This window comes from Xenopus tropicalis, chromosome 1 (assembly GCF_000004195.4).
Source record: "Xenopus tropicalis strain Nigerian chromosome 1, UCB_Xtro_10.0, whole genome shotgun sequence".
Taxonomy (NCBI): domain Eukaryota; kingdom Metazoa; phylum Chordata; class Amphibia; order Anura; family Pipidae; genus Xenopus; species Xenopus tropicalis.
The window spans coordinates 146816940-146829554 of NC_030677.2; the positions used below are offsets into that span (position 1 = coordinate 146816940).

General features: G+C 38.0%; 1 protein-coding gene across 3 annotated transcripts; it reads left to right on the top strand.

The window, feature by feature from the left end:
• The first annotated feature begins 494 nt into the window (after positions 1-494).
• On the top strand, positions 495-10519 carry aldh3b1 (aldehyde dehydrogenase 3 family member B1). Of its 3 annotated transcripts, XM_031899693.1 has the most exons (12): positions 498-729; positions 1253-1329; positions 4182-4276; positions 4523-4724; positions 5405-5515; positions 5741-5861; positions 6133-6218; positions 6358-6439; positions 6864-7250; positions 7843-8009; positions 8100-8199; positions 9799-10519. In XM_031899693.1, the coding sequence occupies exons 3-12, from the start codon at positions 4200-4202 to the stop codon at positions 9993-9995; spliced, it is 1530 nt and encodes a 509-aa protein (XP_031755553.1). In that variant the 5' UTR covers positions 498-729; positions 1253-1329; positions 4182-4199; the 3' UTR covers positions 9996-10519.
• Positions 10520-12615: the final 2096 nt, after the last annotated feature.

The following is a 12615-nucleotide window of genomic DNA, read 5'->3' on the forward strand; positions in this document are numbered from 1 at the left end:
TACCCTGACTACCTATATTTAGATTACATTTTCTATACAGGTATGGGACGCCTTATGCTGAAACCCATTATCTATTAAGTTACAAATTACAGGATGCCCCTCTCCTGTAGAGTCCATTTATAAGCAAATAATTCTCATATAATTACAGTGAAAGAGGAAATTATTTTTAGAAATAACAGTACTTTGTAACTAAACTGTATGAATCCATTTTGGTCACAAAGCAATCCTATTGGGTTTATTGAAGGTTTAAGTGATTTTAGCAGACATAAGGTATGGAGATCCAAATCACAGAAAGATTGCTTATCCCGAAAACCCCAGGCCCCAAGCATTCTGTATAATAGATCCTATACCTGTATATGCAGAGGTATCACCTCCATGTCATAAGGAAGATTATGTACTTGTGCATTTAGGGTGTGGAGCTAAACAAAGGGGCAGGTTACTGAAAAGGCCAGGGAGAGTGGAAGTTGTTCACATAAATGGAAATAGAAAGCTGGAAGCAGGGTTCCCTTACATCAGAGGCTACTATGTGGTCACCTGAGCAAGCTTAATTGGATAATCAGCTTCATAACGGGGGAGATGAAAGCTTTTTGCATTTTTTTAGCTTCTGAGAACTGAATGTAATCAATTGTGTTTGGAGTCACTGGGCCAGGCATGACAGGGCTGAGGAGGCTTGGAACACAATGAAGAGAGAGGTTTGAGTTTGTTTGTAGCGGCAACAATTAGGCAAAGGTGAGTTATTTTACATATTTACTCTGGTGATGCCTTGGATATTTCTGTTTACCTTTTAATCAACCTAAATTTTTAAAATGAGTTGGTCAATTCCTGGCACTTTTCTGTGCAGACTAAATGGAGCCCAGCGTGAAGGTCAGTTAGGGTGAGATTTGGGGTGAGTGCTTATTTGTGCCTTGGGTACCCCTTGAACTATAGCAGGGTGACTGTTTGTAATCTAGTGGGTTCTAGTGAGACATTAGATCTTCAGAGGTACACCAATAAATAACTTCGGAGACAATCTCTTGTTCGGTGGGTGCTACATGTAGATTAGGCTGCATAGAATATAATTAGGGTAAAGAATATTTTTCATATAACTTTGTCCTGAGTAAAGGGGGGAGAAATCTAAAGAAAAAATTGGGGTGAGTGCTTATTTGCTGCCCTGGACAGTATTTTAGATGTACTTGATCATGATCAGCAATAAAAATGTTTTGTATGCAAAAAGGTGTTTGGGGCCTGTGTGTAATATTGTGAATTTTAACAGTGTGTGTTTCAGAAGACTCAGAACAAGTTTATGATGATGTGCAATACTGTCCAAAACAGCAAGGTGATATTAGTAAGGTAAAACTGCTAACATTCTGACTACTTACCGCCATTATGTAATAAGATCACTAGGTTTGCCCAGTAGCAGTAACCCATAGCAACCCATAGAATAGGGTGCCACCCTTAAACCAGCTTGTGTCATGAAACACTCGGGGTGTAGGGCAAATGAAAATCAGTATATATTATGTATTTTAATTGCTAATGCTAAATAAACACTTTTACTGATTGCGCACCTTATAGTATTAGAACTGTGCCATGCATAGCAAATTCCACACCAAATATAGCAATTCAAATATCCAAATTGATGCAGTAACTGAGGTTAATGATTTTAAATGGTAATGAAATGTATTATAACAAAAAATGTCCTTTCATTAGTGTGTGTGTATATGGGCTGCTAATGTTATAAATATGGTGAAAAATCCGCTAAAAATCATGAAATGTTTGTCTATACATGAAGATTTTTGTATAGCAATATTAAACAGGGATACATGGATATTTAGTGAATATTTGTGTACGCAAAAAACATGTCTATGACGTTCATCCTATTTCATGACCCATAATAAACGCTGATTTAATTGTAAACTTCCCCTTTGAAAACATGCTTTGCATTGCTGTATCAAAACCTAAACTACAATATATTTATATTTTTAATGTGCCCCATGCTACAGGTATTTTTGTGTAACCCTATAGTCAGAGCGATCCTCTCTGATTTAGATTAAACTGTACAGTACATATACAGCACTATTTTCTGCTGAATTCTGCTAGGAACAATAAAATAACTATGCACACAGTTTTCTGATTCATTTAAACCAAGTTGACAACTTATCTGCCCATGTATGGGCCCACCCTGACACATATTTAGCCAGTTTTATCGCCTGACACACATGGAGCCCGTCTTATCGGACGGGTTTAGAAATCCTGTCAGGGTGAGGCCCTGCATTGGTCACCATATGGCCCAGCACATACAGTAGGTGGTCATGTCGGGCAAAGATTGGTCCACTATTAAAACCAAAGTGAAACAATAGATACTCACTATTCTTCATTTCTATTGGAAGAACACAGAGTTGAAATGTAGCATATAGCGAACCTTAGTGGAATTTGTCAGTGTTAAATCGATAATTAGTTACTTTTGTTTTGCATTCTAGAAGATTCACAAAAAATTGTATCTCTGGACCTCTTAACATCCTTGGTCGAAAATGCATGCTTCCTTCTAAACATTACTGCCCATTGTCTTGTTCTAAATGAGGGAAATAATAAAAGATTCAAGGAATCTCTGTTTTGAAACCATAATAATACAGAAGGACTGGATCAGCTACAATTAGTCCTTAACTTAACTGAATCTTCAGCTGAGACTGAAGCAGTGGTAATCAGAGAAAATATGACTTATGGACAAATGCAGAATTTGCACTGCAAACTTTTTTTTATTCACATGACATGTTTTGAGTTGTTGCTCTTTATCCACTGAAAAACTAAACAGATTAAAACCTAACAGACCCAGCATACTGTAATTAGTCCCGACACAACTGCTGAGGGTATTTTACTGCAGTGACTGTAGTTCAGCCAATCTGAGTGCATTTGTATTATGGGAAAGAAAACAAACCATAGAGTGTCCATACAGTTTATATTTCCATGTGTCCCCTGTATTGCTTAGTGCCTACGTAGGTAACCTTTTCCTTTTGTTTAAGTTTGTGCATTTTTTGAGGGGCCCCTGAATTATACATTGCTAAAATTATACCAAATTCACATTGATATACAAACAATATAGTGCATAACCAGTATCTTATGTATGTGCGTTTTAAAAACTGCAGTACAGTATAAACATATTGTGGTACAGACTAAATAAGGTCAGTTCAATAGTAAAGTATATGGGTCCAAATCCAGCCTTAGCTCAGCTTTGAATCAAAGGCAGGATTGTAGATATAGTCAGTCATTTGCTGAAGACATATTACAAGTCCAGTAAAGGTTATATTGCATAGCTCTTGGTTTTAAAGGAAAACTATACCCCCCAACAGATACTTTAATAGTTTATATTATGTTAAGTAACCTATCTTGCCAAACTGGAATAAATATATTAGTAAATATTACCCTTTTACATCATTTCCCTTGATCCACCATTTAGTGATGGTCTGTGTTGCTCCCTCAGAGATCACATGACCAGAAATAATTCAGCTCTAACTGTAGGCAGAACGCTGTCCATTAATTGGCTGATGGGGCCTAGCATGTATGTGTGCACTGTAAATCCTATGATCCCAAAAGATGGCCCTTAATTCTTAATGACAATTTTCTATTTAGAAAAACCCAATAGCACATACTATTAAAGTATATTTTTTTTTAAAATTGTTTATTTAGATGAAGCAGGGTTTTACATATGAGCTTATTTATGCAATATATTTTATACAGACCTACATTGTTTGGGGGTATAGTTTTCCTGTAAAGCCCTTGAACGTGTTATATAGTTAGTGATACTTGTCTTCCCTGTTTTCCCAAACCTCAAGTCTTCCTTGTATACTCAATCACTGTACCGCATATGATTTGGGTTGAGCACACTGGCATCTCCTGGCCATTCTGGATTACCCACAAAGTAGTCCTGTAATCTGTGAAGCCTAGCAATTAACTAAATAGGGAAATGGCAAATTATTTCAATGTTATTGCAGATGCAAGGGAAGCTGTGGCTTGTTTCTAAATGCATTCACTTTTGATATGAAGTGGATGTGATTGTGATTGAAATTGGTGAGCGTTGGGATAGTGTATATTTCAACACATTTTTTTCTTCTTTCAAAATAAACTAGTCAAATTACTAGTTGTTACCCATATATATTTGTGAACCTATAATGTTGTGTTTTTTCCTATTGCCTCTCTGATGAATGTAGACCTGTTGACCTGTTGATATGAAGACCTCTAAGGGAACCATGGATAATGTAAAATCTTCTCCTTCCCCTGCTCGATGGTTCAGAGTTTTAAAAAGGTATGTGCTTTTTGTGTAAGCTCATTGACATGCCAGTGTGTTGAGAGTGCGTGGGCAATAGCTTTTATTCACTGGGGGGGGGGGGGGGGGCAAATAGACCACAGAAAAAACAAGGGTGCTTTAAAAATAAGTAACAACTAGATCATGTGCAAAGTGTAACTAAGAACTCAACCTTTCCATTGCACCTCAGAATTTATCTAAATATATCTGATGATAGAATTAGGAGTTGTATTTTCCTTCCTACAGAACAGTGTCTGGTGACTGTCAACAAAAGAAATTTGTAACCCCCTCTCTGTGTGAGGATGCCCTGCGGAAATGCAGAGAAGCTTTCTCTTCTGGAAAGACAAGGCCTTGCTCATTTAGGTCATTGCAGCTGGAGGCAATCTTAAACATGCTGGACAAACATGAGGAAGAGTTTATTGGTGCACTGGAGCAGGACATGCACAGGGTCGGTATTCCACCATGTCTCAGGTGTTTGATGCATACCTCCCAACTGCCCCGATTTTTTTTTGTGGGACAGTCTCGATTTTAACAACTCAGGCCTGGGTCACAGATTCTTACTGAATCATCATTTCCCTTTGATCTCCTGCACTGAATGTTTAAAAAGATACAAAGTTTCTCAAACTTAATTAAATTAGTAGGCTTTCGGCAGAGAGCCCAGAACACTCAATACCTGCACTTAGAATTGTAACTAATAAGCTAAACAGGTCTCTTTGGGGAACTGAGACTTGCACTTTAAAGAACAATTTTAGCATCATTAGTAAAACTGTAATAATACATAACACAAGACCCCATAACCCCCCCAAAATGTGTTTAAACTTTACATAACCTGCCATATTTTGTAAAATTGTCACAAAAAAGGGCACGGTCAAAAAGAATTGCTATGCTACGCACCCCATCATCTTTACATTTTTCAAATATTGGGAGGTATGTTTAATGGATCCTAAAGTGGCTCTGAACCTTGCTAATATTTTATATCCCTTTTTAATAAAGAATCTTGAAGTGCTGTGGGATGTTTGCCCTAAAAAAGTGTATGCAGAGCCTTCCCAGCCCCCTTCCCAATACCTATTCCATTTTTGGAATGTGTACTCTGGACATATGTGACACTCACAATGGTATATTTTCTAGCCCAGATTTGAAACCATTTTATCAGAAATTAATTCAGTGAAGAATGAAGCACTTTATGCATTGAACAACCTAGAGAAGTGGACGCAACCTGTGCCAGGGCAGAAGAGCATGGTAAGTTGCAGCTGTCTCCCTGTGCTAGGCACTTTGTGAGACTGCTCCACGGGTCCTTTCTGTTTATCTCCAGAGAATTGGGTGCACCCAGACTGCTGTGTTTAGTACATTCACAGTCGCAATGCTTTATTCACTATTTATTTTTTTTTTAATGCAGATAAATATGCTGTCTCCTTGCCTCGTCCTACAAACAGTCAAATTTAAATTTCCCATATTTCTCTCCAGAGTAACCTGCTAGACAGCTGTTTTATTCAGATGGAACCAGTTGGTGTAGTTTTGATAATTAGTGGCTGGAGTTTCCCAATCCAGCTGTCCCTAATCCCATTGGTTGGCGCAGTGGCTGCAGGTGAGGCTGTACACTTATGTTTAACTTAGTAATGGGTTGTGCATGTTGCTATTTAAAAGGAATATGACGGTTGTATTAGAATACTGATGTCTGCATCATACTAAGTACATTTTAGGTGAAAAAGCCCCTTAAATTTACCCTTTGAAGTGCCACTGCCTCTTATTTTTGTATTGGCATTATCTAACAGACATGTCAACACTCTTGAAGTAAAACTTGCCTAGTCATAAATGTATGACAATAAAACCTGAACACAATGTCCTTTTTCTTCTAGGTAACTGTGTGGTTCTGCAGCCTTCAGGAACCTGCACCCACGCAGCAAACCTGCTGCAAAGACTAATTCCCCTATATCTAGATAACGTGAGTTGGAAATCCAAGAACAGTAACAATGGCTATGTCCCAGCTGGGCTTATTCACACCTCTAGACTGTGTATGTGTGTGTGTGTGTATGTTGTTAACACCTGTAGTAGATCATCTAGTGAACCTTTATTTTTTGCAGAGCTGTTACCATGTTGCCTGTGGTGGGCAGAATGAATTGATGAAGCTGCTAGAAAACAAGTTTGACCACATCCTTTACACGGGTAACTTTGCTCTTGTCTATTTTTGAAGCCCAGTGGTTGAAATGAATTGGGGAAATGGTTTATTAATGCAACCAACACTAGTGTTAGACTAGCCACATTGTTATACAAATAAACATTAATATACATGGCATTTCTGCCTTTCTTATCCAGGAAGTTGCAGGTTTTATGTCTTTTTTTTTTTTTATTTTTATACAATCGCCTTATTGATTTCAGTCATTCAGAACCAGCATTACTTCATTTCTTTAAGATATTCTTCCCTATCCTCACGCTGTGGAACTATTTGAATAGTGATGTAACTAGAATTTACTAAGCATTAAAATGAATTTATGGTTCCCTAACAGTTGGAAATAAGACACTATATTTAATTTGCTCTGCACACTACTCTGTAACTTGTGACATTGACATTGTGACTTTTATGTGACAGGTGACCGTTTAACTGGTAGAGCAGTGATGCTAGCTGCAGCCAAATACATCACTCCTGTATCTCTTGTTCTGGGTGGCAAGAATCCCTGCTATGTAGATAATTCATGTGACATTAATATGGCTGCCCGCAGAATTGCTTGGGCTCGGTTTGTAAATGCTGGACAGAGCTCCTTGGCTCCAGACTATATCCTTTGCCAGCCAGAAATAAGAGATACACTGATCCATGAACTGAGCATTTGTGTGGAGGAGTTCTATGGGAAGAACCCCCGAGAGTCCTCAAATTATGGGCGCCTGGCAAGTGTGGAGCTTTACCTTCAAGTCAAGGATCTTCTGTCATGTGGACAGGTGGCTTTTGGGGGAGAAACAGATGATAGTGAAAGATACATAGGTAAGTAACGCACCTTATTCTGCTGTCCATGCATGTTCTATAAAAATTACCCTTTAAAAAAGAAAATGACATACATATTCAAATTAGAAAATATAACCTTCATCAAGATAAAATTAGTAGGGATTGTGCTTAACCTGTTATTTATACAAAATCCTTCTTGCCTGAGCCAAAATTGTTGCGTGTGATTAAGCCCCGTCACCCTGCGATGGTTAAATAAAAGGACACATTTTTAAAATGTATATTTTTGTTCTAGGGTTATATGCGACAATGCCTATATTGAGTTTTATGGTATCTGCCTGTGCAAACTACAGTATGCACATCTAGTATAAATAAATCTAAAGCAACTGGACTTGTTAAGTAATCATTGAAGATGTTTCACAACTCATCCGAGCAGCTTCTTCAGTATCAACTAAAGAAGCTGCTCGGATGAGTTGTGAAACGTCTTCAACGATTACTTAACAAGTCCAGTTGCTTGTTCAACATGAGTACAACAAATAGGACTTGTGCTGAACATACTTTTTGTACATGTAATCGCAAGTAATGTATAGTTTATTTCTAAGGCTAATGGCTAATTTGACTTTTTTGTCTCCAGCCCCTACAGTACTGACTGATGTGAAAGAAGCAGATCCCATCATGCAGACTGAGATTTTAGGGCCTGTTTTACCCATTTTAACAGTAGAGAACCTTGATGAAGCCATACAAATGATAAACCGGAAGGATAGACCTCTGGCTGTATATGTATACTCGGAAAGCGAAAGGGTACTGTAAATATTGCATTTGATGGCTGATTTGTATGTAAAGTTTAATTAAAATTTAAAGTAATTTTGTTCCACTACACTCTGATTCTAGGTAATATCTGATATCTTGTGCAGAACATCTAGTGGGAGTTTCTGTTCCAATGACAGCATGATACAGAGCATTTATACAAGCATGCCCTGCGGAATTATAGGTAAGCTCAAACCACCTTGTTTACCTCTTACTGTTTTACAATGAAAGTCTTACACATCAGAGTCTTAATTAGCAACCCAAAAAATGTTTTGGGTAAATATTTGCCACCATATCATTCGTTCCTCATGTTCACTTCTCAGAAAATGTTTGTAGATGGGAATCTTCTAATGTCAGCAGCAGAATATGGAAATGGTTGCTAAGAGAGCGGGTTGCCCCTAGCAGCTAAAATGCATATACCGTATATACTCGAGTATAAGCCGATCCGATTATAAGCCGAGGTACCTAATTTTACCTAAGAAAACTGGAAAAACGTATTGACTCGTGTATAAGCCTAGGGTGGGAAATGCAGCAGCTACTGCTAAGTTTCATCAAAATAAATACCAATAAAATGACATTAAATGAGTGGGGTATGTGTTTTTAAATATTTATTTAAACAGTAAACTAGCTCTAGTGGAGAAGAGGGTCAACAAAAACAATATGGTATCAATGATGCTACCTTAAGAGTACTACCCCCTTAGCTCTATCAGCAACCAACCTAAAACACAGAGTTAAAATCCTTCAAAACTATATATAGTTTATATAGAATATAAAGTGAAATGTCTAGTGCAGAATGGGACAGGTGAGGAGGGTAGATGAAGATGAATTTGGGAGTGAGCCAGGGCACTGGGGGGTCTGGTTGCGGGTGGCCTAATTTGCACACAAAGGAGAGAGGGTGCTAGTCTGGGGGGACCCATGGCACCCGACTCGAGTATAAGCCGAGGGGGAATTTTTCAGCACATTTTGGGTGCTGAAAAACTAGGCTTATACTCGAGTATATACAGTAATAGTAGATGGACCCTATTCCTATAATTTCAGAGAGATAAATACTGTAAAGTAAAGGGAATGAGCAGATGCCATAAAACTCCCAAGTTTTAGAGGAGGAAGTTGACTGATTGTAGCCACACTGAGAGTGCCTAGTTACCGTGAGTAACATACAGTACAAGCTATGGGCAATAGCACACATTTCTAAAGCTTGTTTAGTCTAGACCTCTTTAACACATAGAACTTCCCAATGGGCCATAACACAGAAGGGTCTTCTCACAGATGTTAGTGATTCTCTAACAGGCCGGATAACCAATGCATACAGATCTAGATCTGGCATCTCAAGCTTTACACCACAGCAGTAGATTTGTCAACTTTTGTAGAAGTCAATTTTTCTCTCCAAAACTAAAAAAACAAATTGTACAGCATAGTCCTCAATCTCCTGTTTGCCCAGTAACTAAATAAGATTTTTGCTTTTTAAACAGGTGACCATTAAATTCCACCTGTGGATGGCTTGCTATGGGTTACTGCTCCTGGGCATACTTTTTTTTTTAAATTGCATAATAACCCCCATGAAGTCCATCTGTGACATGGCTGCTTCACTAAACAGACAGCTTTGTTTGTAACATACAGTTACAAATAATAGGAATCGTGATTCACACTGTCCAAAATAGGAAGTTACAGAAGACAAATGTTTGTGCTTTGTTATTGGAACATTTGAGAGAAATGTTGAAATTTGTATTCTGTATGTCTTTAAATATTTCTAAGAACTGGATCTATATACCCTCCACCCTTGCAGGAAACAGTGGCATTGGAATCTACAGGGGTAAACACTGCTTTGAAGCCTTTTCTCAGAGTCGTGCATGTCTGCTTCGCAACACTGCTGTGGAATGTGTAACTTACCTACGTTACCCACCATATGCTGAAAAGCCGCTTCGTCTCTTACTTTGGGCTTGCTCCATCTCGAGGAAGAAAAGTTTGTGCCACATTTTATAAGACTTATTATTAAAAAAGCTTGACTTTCTCTGCCAGGAAGCGTTTAGCAACCCCCAAACCTAATGACACATTAGGTATCTCCCACCCAGAAGTCTCACTCGTGGTAAGTGAAGACTGATGAAAAATGCAGTGCTTGTGATGTTTTCTGCGTTTAAAACCAAGGTTTCTTAGGACTTAGATGGTAAAAGTCTTGTGAAAGAAAGAGGACAAAATGCTGGATGGCCACAGTTTAGACCAATTTTAAGTCTAGTAACAAAGTTTGGGTTCAGAAAACCCTTATTGCATCTAAAACCTAAACAATGTCTCAACATGAAGTAATAGAGATTCAACCAGTTCTTTTACAAAAATTTCTAAATTTCCTACATAATTGTCAAATTAATGTCTGTCCTTTTATAGCAGAGGATAGCTTCTAGCAGCTGAGATCTGACGTTTGTTTTCTGTTCACCCTAATACTATATGTATATATATATTTTTTTTTTATAAATAAAATATTACAATTTATATAATAAACTAGCTGCACCCACCACTAATTTTGTCACCTTGTAGTATGGGCACAGTTATGTCAATATATACATGAATTACACTGTAGTGGTAAGCAGGGCCGGAATCAGAGCTAGGAAGGGTTCTAGGCCCACACTTTCTGTCTTCCTAGCCCTAGTCTGAGCCCATGGCTAGTTGCACTAGCAATTTTTGCCCTTCAAGCTTGGCCCGGCGCTGGTGGCATATTGATTTACATACAAAGCAACTAATAACTGATTTAAGAAGTGAAGTAGGGTAAGGCTTGGGAGCAGATGACAGCTGAGACACTATGAACTCAGCTTTTTGTAACTTCCTTTTGGGTTATAAAATATAGACTCATTCCTAATATATACATCGTCTGGATCAACTAGAAGTTAGGCAGGTTATATATAGGCATCATGGTTGAACGTGATGGACGTATGTCTTTTTTCAACCTAACTTACTATGTTATTATGTATTGAAAGGGCCAGTAACTCCAGGAAATGAAAATGCCCTATACACATGTTCACTTTACTTATCAATACAAATAAAATCCACAGGAAGAGGAGGAGTCATGAATGGTCACCTCAATTTAACCCATTGAGGAAAAGATTGTGACATAAACATTCAACTATTCCAAATCAAATTTCAAAGCACAAAACAAGTTTCCTAGAATCTCAAAATACATCAAAGCCTGAAACGTTGCCTTTGGCACTTTTCAAAATAACCGACGTACTGCTGTCTTCATTAATATATATATATTTAAATTTTTTGTTTTACATTATATATATATATATATATATATATATATATATATATATATATATATATATATATATATATATATTTCCTTCCTGTCACTGTACTATTACTCTTAAGATAAATTCATAAACAGCAGTCACAGAAATTCAGTTTAAAAGGCAAAATTACATTTTAAACCCTAAGGACAGGGTCAGGCATTCAGACAGATTTTGATTTATTTATATGATTTTCAAGTTGCTTTAAAATAAAGCACAAGACATGAGGTTTTTGCACATTATGTCACATTATGCACTGGAATAAAGCCATGATATTATACTGTTAGTGGAGTACAACTGATGGCCAATGTACAGTCAGACTGTCAAAAGCTGGAGGCCTATAACCTCATGCATTTGCTGGTCCACTATTATAGAGGTAGGTGGCATGTAGCAGAAGCCAGTAGGCACAGACAAGTCAGGCTTAATTGGGCTCTCGCCCCCAGCTTATCATTTTGCAGGTGCTGATGCCAATATAAGGGCAAGAAACACTTGACCACTGGGACAGCAAATTATAACCGCATGCAGAGCCCTGAACCTCACCAGCCAGAACTTCCGATAGCTGGGGCTATCAATAAAGTGACCCAGGCCTGATGGCATGCGAACACATTTTGGTGGGAGTGTAAACCTGATCATCAAGCAAGTGCACTTGCTTTCCAGCCCAACATACCATGATTGGCTTGTAAGTGTGCCTACAACTTTATGGTGGAAGATCAGTTTTGCAACAAATTACTGATGCCAGGGCTATCTGATATGGCTATCAGAAGGAAAATTACATTTTACTTGCTCTAACTTCATTAAAATAGTAAATATGGAGTCTATAGGAGATGGCCTCCCCATAATCCAGAGCTTTCTGGTTAACAGGTTTCCAAATTCCATACCTGTATATATGCATTAGGTGACAATTACAAGCACCAAATTGTCCCTATTGATCTTGACATTTTACAGGGCTATAGCTAATTTATTATCCATTCTGAGAGGCCTTTCAATTAACCAGGTCTATATGGGTAGGATGGAATATACCTCTCTGACTTAAGTTTAATATCATCCTGGCACAAAGGTGTGGGGGGGGGGTAGTCACCTCTTTTTAGTAGAGGAAGGTTGGAGCTATGCTGCAGGCTATAATTATATCGTTAGATTTGTGGAAACCTGAGGTATGAGCCCCCATGTGGCACACCCAGAAGAGAGAAAAGCTTGATCTGTGGTGTACAGAGAATGGCAAGTGCCCCTCGTCTCCTATTGGCAGGTGTATTTGTTTTAAAACTGTCACTGTGCACTGATTAAAGACATAGCCTCTGCTCAATTAAATTTATTAAAGCTTTGGTGTG

Excerpts from the sequence above, each read along its gene's own strand:
- aldh3b1 (XM_012962024.3), top strand. The coding sequence starts at position 4,200 with ATGAAGACCTCTAAGGGAACCATGGATAATGTAAAATCTTCTCCTTCC. Across the intron at positions 4,277-4,522 it reads TGGTTCAGAGTTTTAAAAAG|AACAGTGTCTGGTGACTGTC; the intron begins GTATGTGCTTTT and ends TCCTTCCTACAG. Across the intron at positions 6,440-6,863 it reads TGACCACATCCTTTACACGG|GTGACCGTTTAACTGGTAGA; the intron begins GTAACTTTGCTC and ends TTTATGTGACAG.